At 37.6% G+C, this 24,181-nt stretch overlaps 1 protein-coding gene across 2 annotated transcripts in view; it reads right to left on the bottom strand.

Annotated features, from left to right (window-relative positions):
* Window positions 1-1,174: 1,174 nt before the first annotated feature.
* The window catches only part of FRYL (FRY like transcription coactivator), a 243,406-nt gene continuing 220,399 nt past the window's right edge, over window positions 1,175-24,181 (bottom strand). The window contains exons 56-64 of one of the 2 annotated variants that reach the window (XM_007456098.1): window positions 19,692-19,942; window positions 16,778-16,985; window positions 15,112-15,261; window positions 14,335-14,433; window positions 8,575-8,643; window positions 5,823-5,840; window positions 4,903-5,013; window positions 3,691-3,881; window positions 1,175-3,367 (exon numbers count right to left, since the gene is read on the bottom strand). In XM_007456098.1, the coding sequence (XP_007456160.1) occupies window positions 3,109-3,367; window positions 3,691-3,881; window positions 4,903-5,013; window positions 5,823-5,840; window positions 8,575-8,643; window positions 14,335-14,433; window positions 15,112-15,261; window positions 16,778-16,985; window positions 19,692-19,942 (1,356 nt within the window). In that variant the 3' untranslated portion in view covers window positions 1,175-3,108. The remainder of the gene's footprint in view (window positions 3,368-3,690; window positions 3,882-4,902; window positions 5,014-5,822; window positions 5,841-8,574; window positions 8,644-14,334; window positions 14,434-15,111; window positions 15,262-16,777; window positions 16,986-19,691; window positions 19,943-24,181) is intronic. The other variant, XM_007456099.1, reaches the window with a different exon arrangement.

Below are 24,181 nucleotides of genomic sequence, written 5' to 3'. Positions count from 1 at the left end.
AAAATGCCTGACAATTTCCTAAATTTAAGGTAGATCTTATATCACTAAAAGTAGAAAATATTGTCTAAATTGTGTAAAAATCCTTTGGGTTTTTCTTCTTTGGAGAAACTGCCAGATATTATTTTGTTTTTTTGGTTTTGTAAAAAATATTATTTATTTGGCTGCACCGGGTCTTAGTCGCGGCACTCAGGATCTTTTTAGTTGTGACATGTGAACTCTTAGTTGCGCGTGTGGGATCTAGTTCCCTGACCAGGGATCAAACCCGGGCCGTCTGCATTGGGAGCGCGAGTCTTAGTCAGTGAACCACCAGGGAAGTACCCAGATCTCTTATCTTGTGATTTTACAAACTTACTGTTTAAAAATGATAAATTTAGTGGGCAAAGGAAAAAGTTTGTATGAGCAAAGACTGGGCTCTGATTGGAACTAAATAAGGTGTTTAATAAATTAAGCATTTGATATATTTTGTTAATAAGTACAAACTTTGGACCCAGACGACAAGGAGCAAAAAATTATAGGTTTTAAGGAAATCTGATTTGCAAAAGGACAATCCTAATGACTTTATATCTGCATCTTGCTTTCTGCATGTGTATTAATCTTTATTACATTATTAATAGGCTTAGTTACATATAAATAGGAGAAGGAAATTTCAACTGTTTGGGTAATTAGTCAATTGAACTGAATCTGTTCTCCCCGCCCCGCCTTTTTTTTTTTTTTTTTTAACATCTTTATTGGAGTATAATTGCTTTACAATGGTGTGTTAGTTTCTTCCCGGACCGGGGCACGAACCCGTGTCCCCTGCATCGGCAGGCGGACTCCCAACCACTGCGCCACCCTGTTCTACCCCCTTTTTTTAAAAAATTAATTAATTAATTTATTTTTGGCTGTGCTGGGTCTTCGTTTCTGTGCGAGGCCTTTCTCTAGTTGCGGCGAGCTGGGGCCACTCTTCATCGCGGTGCCCGGGCCTCTCACTCTCACGGCCTCTTTTGTTGCGGAGCGCAGGCTCCAGACACGCAGGCTCAGTAGTTGTAGGGTCACGGGCCTAGTTGCTCCGCAGCATGTGGGATCTTCCCAGACCAGGGCTCGAACCCGTGTCCTCAGCATTGGCAGGCAGATTCTCAACCACTGCGCCACCAGGGAAGCCCCCTGTTCTCCCCTTTTGAAGGAAAATTATTTTTAATTTAATTATTTTTAATAATAATGAAGGCAACATTTGAAAAGTTCCTTAATTATGCACACTCTAATCATTCATCCTTTCTTAAAATACAACACAAACCAACAGCTACAATGCTTTTTATTTTAACAAAAAGGATATAAGGAGGGTGAGAAAAATAGGGGATGGTAAGATAGGCTGTAAAGTGTGGTGTGTCTCCAGACACCCACCCCTCTCTTCCTGCCCCGCACCCAGAAGTTATTAAATAATTTAAAGGACACCATTTACAGTACCAGAACACCATCAAAATAATTGTTTTTATCAGGGTCAAAAAATACAGTGATTATGAATGTGCTGTGACCAGTTACAGAATTTTACAGGTAACATAACTCTAGTCAGCAGTCCAGCGGCGTGCACAGGGCCCTCAGTTAATGCACTTGAGCATAATTACATTTCTGGCAGGGGTCTGCACCACCAAGAAAAGGCAAAGCCAAGCATTTCATTTCTACATTCTAAACTCTGGAATCCCAGAGCCCAGTTTAAAAGAAAAGTCACAGTGGATAAGAGATGCATATAAAAAATACAACGTGTTCCTTTCAAATCAGAGGAATTGTGGGACTACATTCATTTCTTTTACAAAATGCTATTTAAAAAAAGGACAGAGAATCCAGTTCATGTTATGCTACAGGCTTGGACAGTGAATAAGTATATTGCATGTTTTGGTAGTCAGTCTTCAGGCTTCCTTTCATCTTCCCCCATAGCCCCAGGTTCCTTTAGGGTGAAACATGTGAGTCCTGAATAAACATATAAAAATGCATTTGCATCTCTCTTCTTGAATTCTGCAGACTTCAGGGCCTGCAAGTCATATATTTTACCATCCATGACCACAATTTTTTCTTTAGCTTTGCACACCTCTTCTTGTATAACAGTGCATTGCACAAATGTACAAGAAAATACTGGTTTTAATCTATACAGTCTCTATAATTATGGAGTAAAATAAGTTAACTTTTCTAATGAGAAGAGCTGACGGGCAGCATACATCTTTATTTTACATTTTAAAGTCTCTGCAGGCATCTACTTTGGTTAGTTATCAACAATCGTAACATAAGCACTGATCAGAGAACTGAGCAGCATTCCAATAACGTTAACAGATATATTATTTCTTTTTGAAATACTGGGAAAGCCCAGTTTTAAAATATTATTAAAATGTTCTAACATTTACACACTATGAAGAGTTAGATCTAATAAAATAAAATTTTTTCAAAAATAATCTTGCAGTGCTCTTTTAGGCATGCTCTGAGACGTTATCACCAAACATCCATACCTTGAAAATATGACTATCACATATTCACACATCTCAGCTCGCACACACACACACAATTCCTTATACAGACCAAAAAACAAAACACCCACGCCCTTATCCCACATGTTGGGGGAAAAAAAAAAAAATCAATGGTTTTTGCAAAGAAGTCTTTCTGTGTATATCCATCCGACTGGATGTTCTTCATGTCGATGATTAACTATCAGTTGTTGATTATGCTTGTGACTACTAGAAATCCAAGCATCTCTGCAGGTCTTCAGCTAAAATGAACCAGCCTCGATTTCAGCCTCATTTCACCTGCTTTCCAATGTCTCAGTATATTAGAGGCCATTATTGCAGACATTCTTAGAATTCTTTTTCTTTCTCCAGAAAGTAATATATTTGTTATGCATCACTTTTAGCCCTTTTCTTTTCACGTAGGTAAAGTAATTTAAAAAATTCTTTCTTCATACAGTTATTGTGGGAGGTACTGGCAGCTGTTAAACGATTCGTTTTTTTCCCCTTCAGATCCGATTCTGACGTTCTTACTTTTTTACCCTGGTAAAGTGTGACAGTGAACTGCAAGGGTCCATAGAAGGTGCTTGTTAATATTCTTAATCGCCTTCAGTTTAGTCTCTTCCTAAATGCCTGAAGTTTCTCAGAATCCAGTGCTCACCAAATTTCCAATTGGTTTGGCCTGTGCTAGGAGTTGGTATGATTGCACCATGCGTAGAGACTCTCTTATTTCTAGATTAAGTTCCATCAGTTTGTAGTTGGCTTCTGACATGTCCAGGTCAGAGCCTATGACTGCAAAGCTTCCCGTCTGGCCCAGGGTCTGGTGATGGAAATAGATGTGTAACAGTGTCTGGACAGGGTCATCTTCACAACTGCCAAAGATATCGTTGGGCCACAGAGATCTGAAAACACACAGTATTTTTAAGTCCTGAGACTCAAAGTAATTATTAAAGATAACTACTTTTAAGTTAATACCTATAAAAATAATTTCCTTTTGAATCACTGAGGATCTGTTTTAATATTTGAGCAAACATTACTGTGAAAGTATCACAGAATGAACAAAATCTAAAATTGGTGTCATTTCATTGGTAACTGTACAAAATAAGGTCATGTTTTCCTTTCACAAAGACATAATATTGAAACATCAAACTGAAAACCAAACCCAATCTTTATCAACTTCCAGTTAGGTATAAAGGCATCTCCTATAAATTCCTTCACAATTTACCTGAAAGCTTTGACTTGTGCTACAGCTGATATAAATTCCTTATTTTTCAAAGTTTCAATTAAAGTATGAATGGCAGTTTCTATAGTAGTTTGTGCAGCTTTGGAAATGTCAATTTCTTCATTTTCTGAGGCGGACTCGGCTTCTTTGAGGATACTTTCCAACTGGGCAAGTTCCTCTGACATGTTGAAGACCTAAAAGAAAGAAACATACCTTAAAAGGATCAATTTGTATGTTCAGTAACAACAAGAGCATTTCCTTGGCTGTGAAGATACATCTAATGGTGGCAGTATTTTCTCTTAAAGATTATTTTCAACAGTTAAACTTAGTCCTTGTGGGCAGTTAATATTTCAAGTTCTCTATTCAGTTGGAATAAATAATTTCAGCTGCCAAACAGTCTTTAAATACTCTTGATAAAACAGGTTGTCTTAAGTGTAATAACTGTTACATTGTAATAAGTTAAAATAATTGGTTGCAACCAATGTTTATATTGGTTTTAACATGTGATATATACTCCATCTTGGATAGTAAAAATACATTTATGTTATTTTTTTTTTTTTTGCTAACAGTAGGCCTGGAATTATGGGATGATCGTGAAAAAAAATTTTGACAGTAATGAGAAGTCTTTATATTTTAAAGGGTTACTTACCCAGGGTATTTTATATAAACCAGTACGTGTTTATTTTTTTTAATAAATTTAACCACTTGATTAGAAAGCGAAGTGATTTCCTCGGTGACGGTTTTGGTACCAGTGGTTGACAAGGAGGAAAAAGACTCAAGTCCCTACTTTTGAATCTATTCATGACACGATTTCTAACATTCGCAGTGCTCTTGACATGTTTGTTCTTGTGTGCATTACTTGAACCACAGAAATACTATGTGGACAAGACGTTAGGGGCTTTCATAATACAATTTTGTCTTTATTGAATTGACGTGCTTTACTTCATTTTTGATTACAGATGATCTGTTGCTGCTACTGCGACCTTTATGGTCTGGGATCTTTTAAGATCGCTGGATATCTGCTGTCAGATTTACTAACAGGTCCTGAAATAGTACATCATTTCAAAAACCAGTAATGCTTAACTGGGGTGGGGGTGGGGGTGGGGGGAAAGATTCACTAAGCGACTTTTCACTTCATCGCTCCTGCAAGGAAATATGTATGTATTTTAATTTCCTAGAATCAGTTACTAATGCCTAGTACAACTGAATATTTACCTCTGCTTCATTTTTAATTGTGTTTACTTGATTGATAAGTTTACAGTAGGCTTGGAACAGAAGCAGCAATTGAAAATGCAATTTGTATAACCTTCGGCAGAGCTCCAGTTCCTAGAAATAAATAAACACTGTGTTAAATTTAGGTGTTATGTTCCATATTTGACTAGACAACGTATTTCAAATAAAAATTTATAAGTAAATAATTGTTAAAATTTGTTCTGAGCTTTATTTTTCTGCAGTAAGCAAGTTAATATGGTATGAAGTTGATGAAAGACAGATGAAAGATGCTCTGAAGACTGGGATTAAAATAAAAATTTAAAGATTATTGGTTACATAATTCATTTTTAGTGTGAAGCACATTTTCACATTAGACAAACAGAATTTTTCAGCAGGCAATAAATAGAATGCTTTAAAAAGAATTCACTAGAACTTAAAACTTTAACTTCATAACGAGAAGAATTTACAAGTGCATAGACTCTTGCCACACTGAGATGTACATCTCACTGCGTTTATCAACAAGTGCTTGATAAAGCAAAAAGTAAAACTCTGGATAACCTCTCACCTAAAAAGTAAGAATAGTTTGTCTTTAAAATGAGTTCCTTTTTTAAAAAAAAAGCAATTTGTCTTGTTTCAGTGAGATTACAAATTTAACAAATGCACTTGGATTTTTAAAATTAAGACATAAAAGGAGACATGTTAGAGATGCGTAAAAAGGCAGCCGCTAGTTGTACAGATTAATTATAAAACCTCATTTGTCTTTGTAGGATTGAAACATTTCATGGATTAGGGCTATGCAAAACTGAAGCACACACTACTCTTAAAGCAGTCCATGACAAAACATTGCTAGGTCACAAATGGCAAATGAAAACCAGTTTGTCTGACATGGATAAGTAGTCTATAAATTAAGACAGGTCACTTACTGCTAGAATTTCCATTTGCTAAGCAAGAAGGTGATCGGGTCACAAAAAATACAAAGGAAGAAAAAGACCAAGAATTAGTGTAACAAATCACTTTAACTAGGGTCACAGATGTCCCAGGCAGACTGAAGAACATTTAAAATTACATCCACAAGAAAAATTTATGATGCTATTTCCAGAATAAAACTTTTTAGACATTTACTGTAACAATCCAGGGTGTTTTTCACTCCTTGCCAAATAACAGCTAAATTACATTTAGGCTATAGTTTATTTCTTGTGCAAAAGCTACAAAGAATAAAACTAGTGGGATATTGGGAAAGTTGGCTACTGAAAGTGGTCTTCTATCTGGGTTTTTATAGCCTTTCCCAAAAAAAAAAAAAAAAAAAGCCAAATAAATTTCCGTTAGTAAAGTGGAAAACTTCTGATTAGAAAATATGATTTGCTCTTCTCAGAAAAGAATTGGTTTATAATTTTATGTAATATGTATTTGCCCATGAGAAGATTCTCTCTGGCGTGGCTCATTCTGGGTTGCCTACCCTTTGCTGTCTAACTAAGTCCTAAGTTGCCATAATTAGTGCTGAATCGGAAGGTAAAATATTGAGAGCAGTTGTTTTAAATTGCATTGCAAATGTAATTTAGTAAACCTCAGAAATTCAACCCAACCAGGTTTGAATCAAACGAGATAACGTAAAATACACCGTGAAACATCCAGTTTATGGAATATTTAAAAATTATTATATTAAAATATCTACAGCAACTTAGACCTAGTCATTAATTAGAAGAATGACTTCTAATTAAAACAGCAATCGCCATAGTGTAAATATTGCTTCTAAAAGTCCTTTCTGAAATCTGCTTTTCTAAATAGTTTCCTCTGAAGCACTGTTTATATAACATTTATTCCTATCAATTTAGAAGGGATTTGCTAAGCAAAGGTGAACTTCAGCTCCGTACTGCTTACCATAAATTATGTAGATGGTCATCCTGTGAATATTAGTTTAGCACAATCCAATGTCAAACATATTAGCATATCTAAATTTCTGAGGTTTTACTTCATACAGTTTTATATGGAAACTAACAACAATTTGAGCTTTTAAATATTTTTTTTCACTTCCATTAGCATAAATAAAAACTGACTCTACACACGTATTATCCAGAGCATCTCCTTTGGGATGTAATGGAAAAGAAATCACTGATAAAGTTTATGATCACAACTGTAGGAAATAAGACATAATTAATTTAATAGCTCTGAATTACTAGAAATCACGCTAAATATGTTAACACTGTACATTTAAAAATATTGCTCTTTAGTGTACTGAAATTTGCATATACAGTCTTCATTTACTTTTAATATTTACTGATTGCTTATTATGCAAAAGACTATACTGGTATACAGCAAAAGACAATACATAATGTGCAAAAAGGGACCCCTGCTCTCAAGGAGCTGAATGTGAAAGGAGACCTAAGATATCAGTGGAAGTCTTCAATGTACAGAGTTTTCAGTTTTCACTTAGTAGAAAACCTCAAGCTATATTAATTGACATAGACTCCTGGAGATGGAACTCATTTTCTTCAAGGTAGAAGGGGTATAAGAAATCACTTAGTCTAACCACCTAATTTATATATGAGAAAAGCAGTTTGTTACTTGCTTAAGCCATAGTGGCAAAGACAGAATTAGAACCAAAGGATCTAATTCTAGTCGGGTTGATTTCTTATCTTGCCTCGTTTCTTTCTTTACACAGATTATTTGACAATTTCTTTATGACAGAGCAGGATTTGGAGTCAGCCTTCCAAGGTTTGAATCTTAATCTATTTACTTACTGATTTTAGATAAATTAGCTTCTCTGAGCCTCAATTTTCATTTGCATATACTTTTTCTCATTTATTTTTAAATATTTATTAATTGCTTATTATGTATCCTCATCTGTGTAATGGGGCTAATTACAACATCCACTAGACAGAGCTGTAAGGACTGAGAGAATGAATGTGAAATGCTCAGCACAGTGCCTGGCAGATAGTTTACATTTATTGAGAGTATACTGTTATTTTCTCAACATTTCAGTTTTGTAAAACTTCACATTTTTATTACAATAGTACAATAACTTACAGTGACTAGAAATCTGTTACAATCTGATGTTGTTATAGGTTAGAATTCTCATGTCAAATGCAAAGGGTGTTAACTGATTAATACATGTTCCCCATGTGAAGTTATACTTCTATTAGAATGATTTGTAGGTCTTAATTTTATCCTCCTTTAATGTATGTGTTACATATGTGCACTTTTCTCTAAGCAAATATATTACTATTATTTTCACTGAATTTTATACTAGCAAAAACCATAATTTATCCAATCAGAATTTCAGCTTCGGAAGGGCTAGTATGAATGTATATAACATTACTCAGGTTTGATATCCTGACCAGACTATTTATCTGTAGAGAACTAATGCAGAATGAAAAAATGTTTAGAGAGGCAGATGCAACTAAAAAGTCAACTTGGACTGTCCAGATATTCATCGAGCTTATCTATGGAATGTTATTAAGCTTCTGTCATAAGCTGGCCGTTCATTTTTATTAAAGTGAATTTTTCATTACTAAGCCAATATTCCATTGAACCTAACTTTTACGAAGATTGTTCTGATAACAAAAATGAAAAATGTTACAAATATTCTTTATTTCTAGGAATATCAAGGACATCTGAGCATACATATTATTTTACCTGATAACAGAAATATAGCAAAACTAAGAATAAGAAACTTACTTGTGCATCTGTGTTTATCCTATACATGTCTTCTTTGGCACCAAACGTCCTCTTACAATTGTCTAACCACTGAAGAAATAAATAACAGTAAATTTTAATATAGTAATTGCACAATGCATAATGAAATTGGTACTGTATTGTAATGGCCTGCTCATATAAAACAACAATCTTGGACTTCCCTGATGGTGCAATGGTTAAGAATCCGCCTGCCAATGCAGGGGACACGGGTTCGAGCCCTGGTCTGGGAAGATCCCACATGCCGCGGAGCAACTAAGCCTGTGCGCCACAACTACTGAGCCTGCGCTCTAGAGCCCGCGACCCACAACTACTGAGCCCACGTGCCACAACTACTGTAGCCCGTGCACCTAGACCCTGTGCTCCGCAACAAGAGAAGCCACCGCAATGAGAAGCCTGCTGGCCGCAACTAGAGAAAAGCCTGTGTGCAGCAACAAAGACCCAAAACAGCCAAAAATAATTAATTAATTAATTAATTAAAAAATAATAAAACAACAGTCTTAAAAAGTGAACTTGAATTTCTAGGACTGGTTGCAGACACAGACTTTCATCTCCATTTGAGCCGAATCATTTGTATGCAACAAACCCAAGCAGGGGATACTGTGTATGTGGCTACATGCACACGCTGGGGACGGTTTACTAATGGAAACACAATCAGCTGTCTTCTATTCCAGGGTCTTTGGCGCTCTATTTCAGTAAAGAATATTCATTTTGTAGATTTTATTGGAAATCGTCACAACCTATACCTGACCTTTGTCTAATGTAAGATGGGGAAATGTAAGATGGGGAAATGAAAGATGGGCTTCCCATCCTGTCAATTTAATAAAGGCAACTTAGAATTAAGCAGGTCCGTTTGCTTATTGGAAGTGTAATTCTCAGAAGACTTGCGTCACTTTTAATTAGTGAAACAGAAACTAAAATACATTTTAAATCTTGTTTCTGTTTCTTTTTCTTTTTTCTCCCTTTCTGGACAGCAATAAATGACAAATGTTATATCTCCAATGAATACTGAATACAGAAGCCAAATGTGGATTTTCCTTTTCCAGGGGCTAGTCCTAAAGATGGATATTTATTTAAGGTACCTTTTCCTCAGTCAGATAAAAAGAAAATAACAGCACTACAGTTTAGTGGGGAAAAAACACTGGAGTCATAGAATTTCCAAGCTAAAGTGAAAGCTTAGAGCCTTCAAGTTAAGCTCCTGGGTTTCGATGGTTTGCTATTAATATTACCAGTTCTTTCGACTTCCTAGTTCTTGTGGTGTGACAAATTAAATATAACAAAACTAATATATATATATATAATATATATATATAATATATATATAAAGTCATTAGGACTTTGAGAAAAACCACTGGCTACATTTTTACTCTTTGAAAATATTTCAGTAGTAGACATTTGAAATTCTCAGTTGTAGCTGTTAATGGTCTACATGGAAAGAATGAAAATTAGATGTCTCAGTTGTTTCAAAACAATCTCTTTGACCTTATGTCCCTTTTATCCTGGTTCCTCAGCCTGCACGGGCCCTCAGGCTCTTTACTTGACAGCATCTCAGAAGAAAAACATGTTAGGCTTTCCTAGTAAGATACAGCTGCTGGCGGTCACTGTCAAAAGCTATCTAGCAGATTTCTTTATATGAACAAAATTCAGTTGACATCTATCATGGAATCTGTACCTTAATCTTTATTCACTCAAAATGTTAAAATGCCTATACACTTCATCATCATCACAAGTCCGGCCCAGTTTGTCCAAGTATACTGATAAATTTGAAAAAAATACTTTCAATTGCTTATTTAATGGCTTGTTCTTACTAAATATAATTTTTTATACTGTATGCCTATGATATGGCATTTGGGGGGCACTATTCAAAGTAATTATTTCTGATTTTTATTCCGTTACAAGAAAAGCCCCAACCCTATTGTCCTGTGGCTACACACTGGCCTGCAAAAGTACAGGTTCACACCTTCCCAGTCTATACAAGATACAGTAGACGGTTTGTGTACAGAATACTCTCCAACTCACGTGTAACAGTCTTCCTGTCATGATGGATTTTTTTTTTTTTTTCCCCATGATGGATTTTTTTTTACTCAAGGCTCAAATAAAGGTTAAAATTTAACTGGAGAGGTTTGGCTTCTGGGTATGATGGGGTAGCTTGTATAAGGCCAGTCCTCCAAGAACAACTATGGAAGCTGAATACCACCAGCCAGGAGGCTTTAGGGAGTCAAGAGAAAAGTACTGAAAGGAGCTGTACATTGACTCCAGCATTACCCTAGGGGACTTGCTCATTGATGTCCATGGGCTCAGAAGCTGAACAAAAAGTAGTGGCTTATAGTTCACTGGGCTGGGAAAACAGGGCTATCACAGGTAGTGAGGTACTGAGGGCCAAGATCCTAGAGAAAAGATAACTGCAGAGAAGGGAGCCTACCAATCTGTGTGCAGTTTGCTCTTGGGGCACTTGTTCCTATATCTGTCATGTGCAGGAGGAGAGGCTAAGAAAGCAAGTAATAGCATCTGGGAGGATGAAAAGGTAAGCAGAGACTTTCTGGTCTCCTGGTGCTGGGGAGATGAGATAAAAATTGTTCAGTTCCTGCCAAGAGAGCAGGGTCCTGATAAATACCCCAGGCTTTCACCTGTGATCCTTAGAAGACTCAAGGAATAATAAAAGAATGTATAACTAAAAAACTATTAGAGGGGAAAAACTGAATAATGAAAAATCGTCGATAGAAAAGAAGTTAAGAAAGGAGGAAAAAGTAACAGAATAGATGGAATAAGAAATGGTGAGATGGTAGCTTAGGAAGGAATCAAATTCATTTTTCTCTTCCATACAAATAATGGATTCGGCACAATTTATTGAACATTCTTTTCCCACTGCATTGCCATAGAGCCTTTGCTGTAAATTATATGATTATATATGTGTGGGTCTGTTATGTTCTGTTGGTCTATTTTTATGCCAGCACTACACTCTTTTTGAGATTTTTAATAGGTCTTACTGGATGTAGGTCTCACTCTGTTGTTCAGACCTTGTTGTTGCTCCTTTTGGACAAGATTTGGAAGACATTTTCTGTCAAGGGCAGACAGTAAATATTTTAGGTGTTGCAAACCATAGATTTTCTGTTGCAACTATTCTGTGTCGCGGTGCAAAATAGCCATAGACAATAGGTAAACAAATGGGATGGCTATGTTCCAAAAAAGTTTATTATTTACAAAAACAGGCAGGGAGCCAGATATGACCTGAGGGCTATCGTTTCCTGACCTGTGTTCAAGACTGTAATCAGCCTGTCAATTTCCATTAATATATTGTCTGAAATTCTGAATGAGATTGCATTCAATCTATAGATCATTTGGGGGAAAAATGACTTTACACTGTTGCGTTTTTTGATTCATAAACATGGCATAGCCTTCCGTTTATTCGGGAGGCCTGTAATTTCTCTCAGTAATAATTGAAATTTTCTGTGTGGAGGTTTAGCACATCTTTAAATAGACTTAATTTGTAGGTATTTGATGTTCTCCTGTTGTAAGTGGTATCTATTGCTGTATAACCAACCACCCCTAAAACTTAATGGCTTCTTAAAACAACAGGATAAATCTCTGTGTTGGCTGGGAGTTCTTCCTGGTCTTGCCTAGGGTCACTCTTGAGCCTACAGTCATCTGATGGCTTGACTGGGGCTGAAAGTCCCAAGCTGGCCTTCCTCAAGTGCCTGGCGTGCTGGCAGTCAGCTGGACGCCTCCACTCTCCTCCACATGGCCTCTCATCCTCCTGGAGGCTGGAGGTCAAATAGTTTTCCAGAGTTTGTTCCAGTTTACACTCTGACAGGCATGATGGCAAAGGTAGAAGCTGCCAAAGACCTCTTACGTGCTAGTCTCAGAGGCTGCACAGCATCACTTCTTACTTTGATTGGTCAGAGCAAGTCACAAGGCCATCCAGACTTAAGAGGTGGGAAAATAGACTCCATCTCTTGATGGGAGGAACAACAGCAAAGTCATATTGCAAAGAAGCGTGGACACAGAGGAGCATGATTCATGGGGACTATTATCACAGCAATCAACCTCCTAGGATAGACAGAGATTTCTGAAAACACGGAAGCACTAACCATAATGGAAAAGATGGATTAACTTGGACCTAAGTAAAATGAAAAACTTCTGTTGATCAAAAAAATGCTATTGAGATATGGAAATGCTAGCCACAGAGGGGGAAAAATTTGTAAGTCATACATCCAGTAAAAGGCTTGTGTTTAGAATGAAGAACTCCTACAAATCAATCAATAAGAAAACCACAAGTAACCCATTTACAAAATTGGGCAAGATAATTTAGGCACAATTCACAAAATAGCTAAATGAAGAAGAAAAGGTGCTCAGTCATCAGACAGATGCAAAATAATATCACGAGATACTACCTCACATCCACCAAAAATGACAAAATGTTAAAAGTTGGCAATACCACGTGGTGGCAAAGGTATTAGGGCATGGTAACTCCTGTACACACTTCTGGTGGGATTGTAAATGGATGTAACCTCTCAGAAAACTGCTTGGCAGAATCTACTAAAGTTGAACAGATGTATACCCTGTGACCCAGCAAGTCCACTCCTAGATAGATATCCTACAGGTATGTGAACATACATACGTAAAAGACGTATAAGAAGTTACACAGCAACATTATTTGTAACATGACCAGATCTTGCCCGATACTCTCCTGCTACTGAAAACTCTCCTGTCCTCCAATCTGTCATTACTATTTCAGTCCAGATGTAAGATCACTACCCCCTTAATAAGTATTTTCTTATACCATTAGTCTTTTCCTGAGATAATCCCCCAATCTAAAATTAACATCTGTCAAGGACTAAGCTTGCATCTCTATTCCATGAAGTTTTCCTATCAGCCAAAAGTGACCTCTCCTTGGAAATCATAGATTTGGTTTGCGTCCGTTCTCTGTTAGGCCTGTATGATTTGGGGAAGTCTCTTTCATTGCCAGTACTTTTATTTATAGCTATAATTTAAACATTGGTTCCTAATTATTCATGCACAGTATTTGTGCTTTATATTCCTATCTAGAATATTTAGGGAATAAGAAACAGGTTTAACACTTCATTTTTCATAGGCCTTTACACGTGATAGATATTTAGTACTTATTAATGAAAGACTCATCTCCTATTCTAGGGGAAAAAATGCCTACTGTATGCAGTTTGTGTGAAAAGGAGAAACTTTTTTTCCTTTAAGTTTCTCTGCCCCTGCCAATTGAAAATATACTGGATTCACTCTCAGGGAATAGAACGACTGTGTTTTGCAGTGCCACACTGGAGTTAAACATTCCTTTGCAGGTAATATCTATAATACACCGCGTGCTTATTTCTCCCTTTGCTTGCCCACGTACACATACACATCACAGGAAAAAGATGACCACTTTGTCACAGGTTGCAGATTTTTCTGGGCCACAACATCACTGTGCCTTTCTCAGGGAAATACTGCTCTTATACCCCAGCTTGCAATGTTGACAGCAGCTATTATAGTCTCAACACAGAAGCATTTTTATAAAGCTCATTTTCCACTGTGCTCTTAGGCTCTTAGAGGGCCAATTTCTAAAAGCTAAAGATAGGAATTTACTGGACAGAGAGCTCCAAGGCCCCAACGTTCTCAGTATAACCCTGCGGCAAGTGTTAATAGGTTCTGTTTTCCATCTCAGCTATTATGCCAGGTTAGCGCTTCTAGTGTCACAAGCAACTACTTTATTTTACATGGTAAAAACAGACTGACCTGCTCAGCTGCTTCTCGTTTGGCACTGTATGTATCCAGGTGCTCTTGCAATTCCAAAACACTGAACTTGAGTGTTTCTAGCAAATCACAGGACATCAGCTGTCAAATCAGAAACACATTGATCCAGGTCACCATTTCTGATCACAATCCTGAGACCAAAAACTTTGGTTTTCAGGCCAGCTTAAGCCGGCCTCCCTAACTGTACGCTGTCCCATACTAAGGACTGACCTTTCACTGAAACAGAGGAGAAGTGCAGTGCAATTTCAGGGATGTCAGAAGGATAAGCATGCCTTCAACTGCCTTCAAAAATGGGCTCAGGCAAAAATGGCATGTCAATCCAGGATATACCTTAAAGGTAACACCCTTGAAACTTTTTAAACCTTAATTCTTTAAAAACCGTAATACATAATCTACAGGCGTGCTTGGACACAGTGGGGAAGACCAGGGGGTTCTGGGTTCTTCATGGGGGGAGGTCTAGCCCTCTCCTACCCGCTTTTACTCAGGAATCAGGAAAAGTACACATCTCTAGAGCATGATTTTTCAGCTTCCCCATCTAGGACTCTGTGGATGGTGAGGGCAGGGAGAGGCCAGAATCAGAAATAGTCACAAGCCACTGCATATAATACATGGGAATTATATTCTGCTAGATATTTATAATCAAGTTGAAAATATGAACCTTCAGACTTCAAAATTCTGAATTACCTTAAAAAAAGACCATTTACTGAATGATGCCATTTCAATTTAGTTTTTATAATAAGCCCTCATGTTAAAACTTACTGTTTCAGCATCCACAAAGACTGTCGGGCATTCTGAACACATCATCATCACTTCCAGTGAACTTTTAAATTTGGTACCAATGCGTTGCAGACTCTCACCAAGAAAGCTGACTGCCTCATTAGTTATGTCTCCAAACTTTCTTTGAATTGACTATGGAGAAAACATAAGAAAAATGTTAGTATCTCATATGAAAGCCTTTTTTCATGTTTAAGTAAAAAAGCATAATTTATAATTAGAGCAACCTTTTATTTTAAGACTATTATTGTAGTGATATATAGAACTCTTAAAACTGATCTGTAAGTCCTTGTTTTTAGGCACTTCTTTAGGAAACATGGTAATTTCTAAAAATGATCAAAACAGTATTTACAGAACAGTATTCCTGAAAAAAGAAACTATTGATACAGGCCATTCATCTCCCCATTCCTGAGGTTTTTTTCATTAGGAAAGACAGAAGGAATACATGCTATATACGTTGTTGGAAACAAAGTCCTCACAGGTGTGAGGAATTAGCTCTTCTAAAGTTAAGTTCTACCTGAAAGAAACTTTCAGTAAAAGATAGTGTACTCTCCTTGGCTATGAGCTGCCTTGTGACTTTAAGTCATCAAAATGCATCAAGGGTAGTATCTTCTCAAAACTCAAGAATATTCATTCACATAAAACAATCAGACCATGCCTGACCCATAGTGAGCACTCAATGAATTAGTGTAATCAACAGTGTAATTACTATACAAATACTTAACGTGTACCTACATGTATATGTGTAGCACCATTAGTTGTCATTATGATTAATTAGGGAAAAAAAAGCATGAGCCACAGTCGTGGGCATCAAGAAATTTATATCTCTGGCATGAAAAGAATATAAATGGAAACCCGAGTAGCAATGCAAAACTACAGAATTAAATAAATAAATGCTCCAGTTAATAAGCACTAAAGAACTTCCAGGAGGGAGAGACCGAAGGTTGGAGTGGTTGGTTGAGAAAACCTCAGAGAGAATATGTACTGAGCTGGGTTTTCTAAGATGGTCAAAGTTGCTGAGGTAGGGAGGAAAGGTGGCAGGTAGTTTGGAAAATAATGACTTAAATGGTGGCATTTCTCTCTGCCTTGGTTTCCCTAGCTACAGAATGCTAAAAACACATCTACGTTACATAGGTCTATTGTTGAGAATTACTTAATGTAGAACATTTAGCCTAGCGCCTAGCATGTACTGAATGCTCAATAAATGTCAGCTCATATTATTTTTAGGGCTGGAAGCAAGCCTGGCTAAAATTTTTAAGGTCCCCACACAGTGATGAAAGTGCCAATAATTTAACACTTTATGATAAGTTGTCTTATGATACTGACGTAAGCTCCTTGAAGGCAGGAACCATGCTTTATATTTCTTTGGTGTCCCTGGAAGTGCCTAGCATACTGCAGAAAACTTATCAGATGTTGTTCTGAAGTTTTACTCTAATTGCCTTAGAGGTGATATCGGTACTAGTCATCGTATAATGTCCCAGCAGTGCTACAGTGTCGAAGTGTAAATTTAAATATCACTATCTTAGGAAAATAAAAAATTTTAAAGGGAATCAGTGGGAATATTAAATTTTGAGATACTGATTTTAGCCAAAACCCCATAACTTTATCAGGTAACTATAACACGAATTCAGAAACCCTAAACCTCACTGACCTGAAACAGCCTAGAAAACACGTGAAAAGTAAACACTGCACTGGACCCATCGGTGTCAGACAGCATCTGATTGACGTGACAGCGCCAGGCTTCTTCTTCATCATCGTACGCTACTGGCTGAAAAGCGGCTATGATGGCAGAAAGAAATGGTGATGGCAGCGGTGATGTCTGTGCTTCTGGAAAACCATCTTGCTCTTCTTCATCTTGACTGTTAACACAGATACCATCATCACAATGTTATCGCAAAAGAATACACTCAATTACTTAAAATAGTTTGTCATCTAACACGGATTATTTTTTACTCGTATATACACATTGCTTTAGAAAATGTGCAACCACCTAAACTTTGTGAGGAAGCACAAACAAGCAGATTTTCTTATTCATCCTGTTCTTTCTAGCATCTTGTTCTTTCTTAGCCTCTTTGGAATCAGAAATCTAATTTCACATGACCAGCTTACAACAGCTCAAGTCCTAGCATAGGCCAGGGCTATGGAATAATTTCTGTAACTTCTATGAATAATACAGATTAGAAATTTTTTTTTTTTTTGCGGTACGCGGGCCTCTCACTGTTGTGGCCTCTCCCGTTGCGGAGCACAGGCTCCGGATGCGCAGGCTCAGCGGCCATGGCTCACGGGCCCAGCCGCTCCGCGGCACGTGGGATCCTCCCGGACCGGGGCACGAACCCGTGTCCCCTGCATCGGCAGGCGGACCCTCAACCACTGCGCCACCAGGGAAGCCCGAACGCTTTCATTTTAAATGGTCAATTTTGGAGGCTTTTTATTTGAACAGGTCCAGATTGACAATGATAATATTTTTAAAGTTTTTGTCATGTACTTTTATGTCAAGGGCTATATATTAGGTGCCTTATACAGATTGTTTTCATTCAATCTTCACAGCAACTCTAGGACAGTTAAGTACTATTATTATCTTGATTTTTTTTTACCAGTGAGGAAACAAAAAGTTCAGCGAAGTTAAATGATGTGCCTAGGCTACTGGGTAGGAAATGACAGAGCCAGAATTTGAAGCCAGGACTTCAAATGGGACCAAACCCAGTGTTAAAGCCATGACATATACTATATGCCTAGCAGTATGGCAGTAACAGATCTGACTCAAAGAAACATAAGGCCTGGCCATTTTCTTTGAGAAATTTATAATCCCCACAGTCAGATAATACATACAAAAAGGAGACAATGGGAAAAGATGGAGATGTATTTGGGTTGGGCATCCTATAAGGAAATGTGTGACTCTGGGTCTTAATATTGAGTATTTCACATTACAGGGTAGCTCCACAAGGCTTTATAGAAATTACGGAGCAATTCAGGAAGACAGGAGGGATCTGAGAAGAGGGGGGGGGGAGATCACAATGAAGCAGACATTTGAAGTGAAAAATTTTATCTCAAAAAGTTTAATTTTTAAAATGTCACTGTGGTGATTGATTTGAACAAAATGTATCCTCTAAGGTTGAGTACATATACCCCTATATTTAGTAAGGATGTTTAATTCTATTTCAGCTTCAGTGCTTGGCCAAAGTCAGCACTTTGGCTGCAGCCTTTTAGAAAGGCAGACAGCTGAATATCTACCCCTGCATCATTTCTGGTGTCCCTTAACTTGTGTATGATCAATGAGTAAGTGATTGCATAGGCTACTGTCACATCCAAGTCAGTAATATGAACAAGGTGTGTCACCAAGATTTGTTGTTAACATCTGAATGTGCACTTTCAAGTGTAGGTAGGCATTCCAGATACGCTGAGAGTGAAAAATCTCATGTGCTATATATGTTAAAACTCAATTATCACTTGAAGTATTGATATAAATGAAAAGCTTTTTTTTTTTTTTTTTTTTTTTTTTTTTTGCGGTACGCAGGCCTCTCACTGTTGTGGCCTCTCCCGTTGCGGAGCACAGGCTCCGGATGCACAGCCCCAGCGGCCATGGCTCACGGGCCCAGCCACTCCGCGGCACGTGGGATCCTCCCGGACCGGGGCACGAACCCGTGTCCCCTGCATCGGCAGGCGGACCCTCAACCACTGCGCCACCAGGGAAGCCCAAATGAAAAGCTTTTATTGTAGGAGTAAAGCTCTGATATACTTGATTACTTATAAAAATAATTATCAGGGAGCTTCAAACTGTTGAATAGAGAAATAAATACACTGATAGAGAGTGCATTAAATTAGATGTGCTTATAAAGAACATTATTTTGAGCCACAAATATTTATAAATTTAATTTAAAAAGCAAAATAGTAGATGTAGATTATATCATAAGTCTCATCATTATAGAATTGTTTGGTATTTAAGTTACATAACAGCCACCAACCTTTCTTTTAAGAACTTTATGTAATAATTGATTATTCAATTTTGTCAGCCCATGAGTGAAAAAAAAGTCCTATTTGAGAATTCAACTATCACTTTGTGATAATTTTGAAGCTATGGTGCATAAACATTTAAAAGGAGCACTCTAACATCTGACAGTAGTAAGAAATGGTCACTTTCGCCCATTATATAAGTCAAACTTTAAAAAAATGACTGTTGATAATAAAACTATAAAATAATTTCTGGTACCTATTTCAGATTTGTTCTGGTATCGCAGAGTTCATTCCATGATTTTGATACTTGGTTCTGGCCATGGCCCAGCATCGATTTTAACACTCGGCCATTTGGCATTTTGCCAAAATAGGCACTTGGTGTACTTCTAAATGCAGAATGCTATTCACTGTGTTCTGAGAATGGCCTACTTGTTTTTCTTTAAGTGAATGTCAATAATAGAAAATAAACCCGTCGTAAAAATGAGGTAACTCATTTTACCTTGGAAACATACACAGGAATGAAAGTCCCTTTACTAGAACAGAGGGTCATATTTGGGAGGGGACAGGAGAGAAAATATCACCTCATTATCGTGTCTGTGGTACTGTATTCTCACCTAGACAGCCCAGAGAAATCCGCTTCCTCTTCTTCACACCGTTCATCCAGTTCTTTCAGAGCTAAGGTGACATCTTCTTCACAGACTGACCCGGGGTAGCTCTCCGGAGCCGAAGGCTCCGGCATGTCAGTTTCCTCTAAATCAAGAATCCCTTGACACACGAGAGAATCCTGCTGTTCTTGAATAATATACGACCCTTCATCTTCAAAGGCTGTAAGAACTTGTTCCTCCTTTAATACTGAGCTTGTATCCTGTAAAACAGTTATGTTTTTTACGGCCTTGAAAAACATTAAAGAGAATTTTACCAACACAGAATAAATGACTACTGCCACCTAGGCAGTCTTCATTTACACAGTTTAAGTTTTGGAATTGTTGGACTCTGATCATATAAAATTGATTTTTAAAAATATTTCCAGCTTTAAAATATTTTGAAATTAAAATGTATCACCTATTGCCACTTAGAAACATCATGGAGATCTTTTTTCTCCTACTAGGATTTAGGTGTTTACTTAGAAATATATCCTTATATAATACCTTCTCTCATACATATTCTAATTCTGCGTAAGTATAACTTTGTATTATTACTATCAATTCTCTCTTATTTGAAATGTCATTTCTTTCATTATCCTTGAACCTTATACCCAGTGAATCGTGGACATAAGAAGGGGGGGGTAATTCAAACTGGTTAACCCACTGGTCCTGTGGGGCTACCGTGAATCAAGAACAGGTCCTGACCAATCGGGAGGCTGCTGAACGAAAATAGCGAGGGCCACCTGACTGGTTTAAGTGAGCCGAACACCAGAGATGTAAGATTTGCTTTCAGGCCATAAGACCACAGTAACTCATTTAGGTTTGAGTTCTGAGGCTGCTTCATCACTGAGTTAGAGTTCAGAGAACACTGGGAAATTTTAGACTGTTGTACTTTTGAGAATTAAATGAACTATAAACATTTGTCAATGGGGGAAATGATAATGGAAATGTGTGTTATAAAGTATACAGTGTGGACTTCCCTGGTGGCACAGTGGTTTAGAATCCGCCTGCAGATTCAGGGGACACGGGTTTGAGCCCTGGTCGGGGAACTAAGATCCCACATGCCACGGGGCGACTAAGCCCGTGCACCACAACTACTGAGCCTGCGCTCTAGAGCCTGCGAGCCACAACTACTGAAGCCCACATGCCTGGAGACCGTGCTCCGCAACAAGAGAAGCCACCGCAATGGGAAGCCCGCGCACCGCAACGAAGAGTAGCCACCGCTCGCCACAACTGGAGAAAGCCTGTGCGTAGCAACAAAGACCCAACACAGCCAAAAATAAATTAATTAATTAAAAATAAAAAATTTTAAAAAAAAGTATACAGTGGTATTTCCTTCCTATCCATCGTAACATTACTGAAATAATGTTGCCATGTGCCTGGCTTGGAGTAAAAATTCAACAGGTACTGGCTGAATAAATGAACTACCACTACTGAAAAAGAAAAATACTTCTGGGGTGTATATCATGTCATATCAGCACCAGTTTTAATTTGCATGGACATTAGTTCAATCAGTTTGAAAATAAGCGCTAATAGTCTCACAGCTTTAGGAATAAAGATGAACTTCTTTCAGTACTTAGACCTAAGGTTACTACTTAGTTCTACAGTAGTTCCTTATCTCTTTTTCATGGATAAAAATAGAATGTTCCTTCCAAATTATGAAAAGTAAGTGAAATCCAGAGTCCCTGACCTCAGACCTCATCCGTAAAATTCATGCATAAAATGAAGGATTTTGACCAGCTTCTGGGCTGGGTGCTCTGGGATAGATTTAATAACTACAATTAGTGTGCAAACTAATAATGGGGTTAGGCTAATGTACAAATGACGATAATATACAGTAGAGTATGGTACATGTAAGGTAAATATAAGTGATATACAGAGGACTATTGGTACTCAAAGAAGGGAAAGATCACATCTGGTTGAGGCAATGAAGACTAGTCTCTTTGGAGGGAACAACATACGGTGGGCTTTGACAAAGATGGGGTAGCAACAGTGCTATGGACCAAAAGTTTCTGTCCCCTCAAACTTCATATGTTGAAACCCTAACTCCCAATGGGATGGTATGAGAGGTAGGGGCCTTTGGGAGGTGATTAGGTCATGAGGGTAGAACCCTCATGAATGGGATTAGGACCCTCATAAGAAGAGGACAGAGAGCTGGCTGCTTCTTTTCCCACCATGTGAGAACACAGCAAGAAGAGCTCCCAGGAAGAGAGCCCTCACCAGACAACGAATGGCTGGCACCTTGATCCTGGACTTCCTGGCCTCCAGAACTGTGAGAAATACATTTTATTGTTGATAAGCACCCCTGGTGACAGTATTTTGTTATAGCAGCCCAAGCTAAGATAGACAGTGTCTCAGGGAAAAGGACTTAGAAGATATCGAAGGCACAGAAACATGGCAGGAAAACACAAAGTGTACTAAGGGAACACTGGTCTGGAGGTAGTTATGCAGGGAAAGCACAAACTCTTTTGAGTCCTCACAGGATAGTACTTTATAAATAATACAGTATAATCATTCCTTCATTGCTCCAATAGCTTATATTCAGTACACTCTATTTAAGGTTTCCATCTGAATTTTTTTCTTAAAGATCTGGCCATTAAAGGGGTAAGCATTAGTTATTTGGAAAGATATTTTTCCTTCTACGTATCATGTTGAAATAACCCACCAAACTTCTTAGTTTAATGCCATCACTTTTCATTAGTGTACACCTGTATTTTGTTGTCATTTGTTCTTGAATAATAATTTGAAAATAGAACTGTTTTACCCCAAATTATTATTATATAGTATATGCTGAAATTTTCTAATAACACCTAGAATTCATGAAGAGAGTGCTTTTTGGTTAATGGAATGAATTCCACTATTATACACAGATGGTGAGAATCAAATTTTCTTGAACTTTACCTTATTACACAATGTCTGTCTGTCTGTCTCTCTCTCTCTCTCTCTCACACACACACACACACACACGCACATACACGCACACTTCCATTCCAAGTTTCATTTCCTATAAGGAATAATTTCTGTCACACATGAATCGGTATCTAAACTATTATAGATACTAGAAGAAATCCCTCTGTGGTGGTTTCTCTGATAAACACAAGGGCATAATCCCTTCTAGAGTAATTTGTATATATTATAGAGAATGGAAGGACACACTGGGCTCTAAATTTTCTGTCTTGAGGTGGAATGCTTTAGCCTATTACGTTTCTTCTTCCCAATATTAACATAATTTAAGGGGAAAAATTCAAACATTTCTAGGATTTTTTCTTTAGTTCATAAAATGTTTCCTCTACTATAATTAATTGTATTCCTCTTCTTGAGAAACTGCTTTATAGCAATATGCATAGCATATGTAACTCATATGTAACTCTATATAATGGAGTTCTGGTTTTATTTCAATATATTAGTGCTTTCATACTTTTTTTAAAGGCACAATTTTGGGTCATTTAACACTGTTTGGCACACCAGGGAAAAACAAATTAGGCCATGATATCCAGCAGATACAAACTTGAATCATTCTCTTATGGACCGCCACTCTTTTGGTGATTAATTTTAATGTCAATAGAATTATTTCTAAAAGAAATAGTAGGATTCAAAAATATCTCCTTCATTCTCATCTGCCAGTGTCACGAAGTTTACAGTGATACTGAACTGCACTACTGTAAAAGGGAAAAAAAACTAGTAAATTAAAGTGTTTTTCCTTCATTTAAAAAAAAGTATCCTCAGGAACTTTATAGAACCTCGGAAGTAGGCCCATTAGATACTGTCGGATGAATGAATGTCTCATCTGAAATAACACAATTTCCAATATGTGTGGAAATATATATGAATTTCCAATTCATTTCCAATAAATATGAATGATTTACAGGAGGTAGTTTACTCACTAACTATGATTACAGCTATTTTAATTACCAAAAATAAGAGATTTCCCTGTTTGTTAACTACACAAAATTAAAGCACATGACCATTTAACCATACTGCTTTTGTTAAAAAGGTATTTCTAGTATCAGCTTGCTGTTTTCCATTGTTTCTAATGAGAATGTCTGTTGACCAGTAACATGCTATGAGGCACACCAGACACAGTAGATTAGATTAACTAGTAGCTAATGCTCACATAGCAAGCCTTCCAACACTGAAAGTAATACAGTCTACTTAAAGCGCAGTTCTGAACCCTGTCAGCTCCCCCCCCAGACACTTTCCTGCCCTCTGTCGCACTCTGTCGCTTCAGGACCCCTGATCTGCTGATATTCTCCTCGTTTGTCTCCTCATCTCAGCCCCCTCCAATCCTCCCTCCACAGCTCGGTCAGAGACTTTACTAAAACAGTGATCGGACTTTAACCTTCCTTGATGACAGACTGCAAGCTCCACGTGGCAGGCAGAGGTAGGTAGAGGAAAGGTACTTTCCCTTTGCCCCAGAAAAAAGCCAAGATTGAGGAGAATAAACACAATCAGATCATGTC

The sequence above is a fragment of the Lipotes vexillifer genome, unplaced genomic scaffold (genome assembly GCF_000442215.2).
Source record: "Lipotes vexillifer unplaced genomic scaffold, Lipotes_vexillifer_v1.1 scaffold42, whole genome shotgun sequence".
In the NCBI taxonomy this organism is placed as follows: domain Eukaryota; kingdom Metazoa; phylum Chordata; class Mammalia; order Artiodactyla; family Lipotidae; genus Lipotes; species Lipotes vexillifer.
This window is presented reverse-complemented; position numbering and strand designations above follow the sequence as displayed.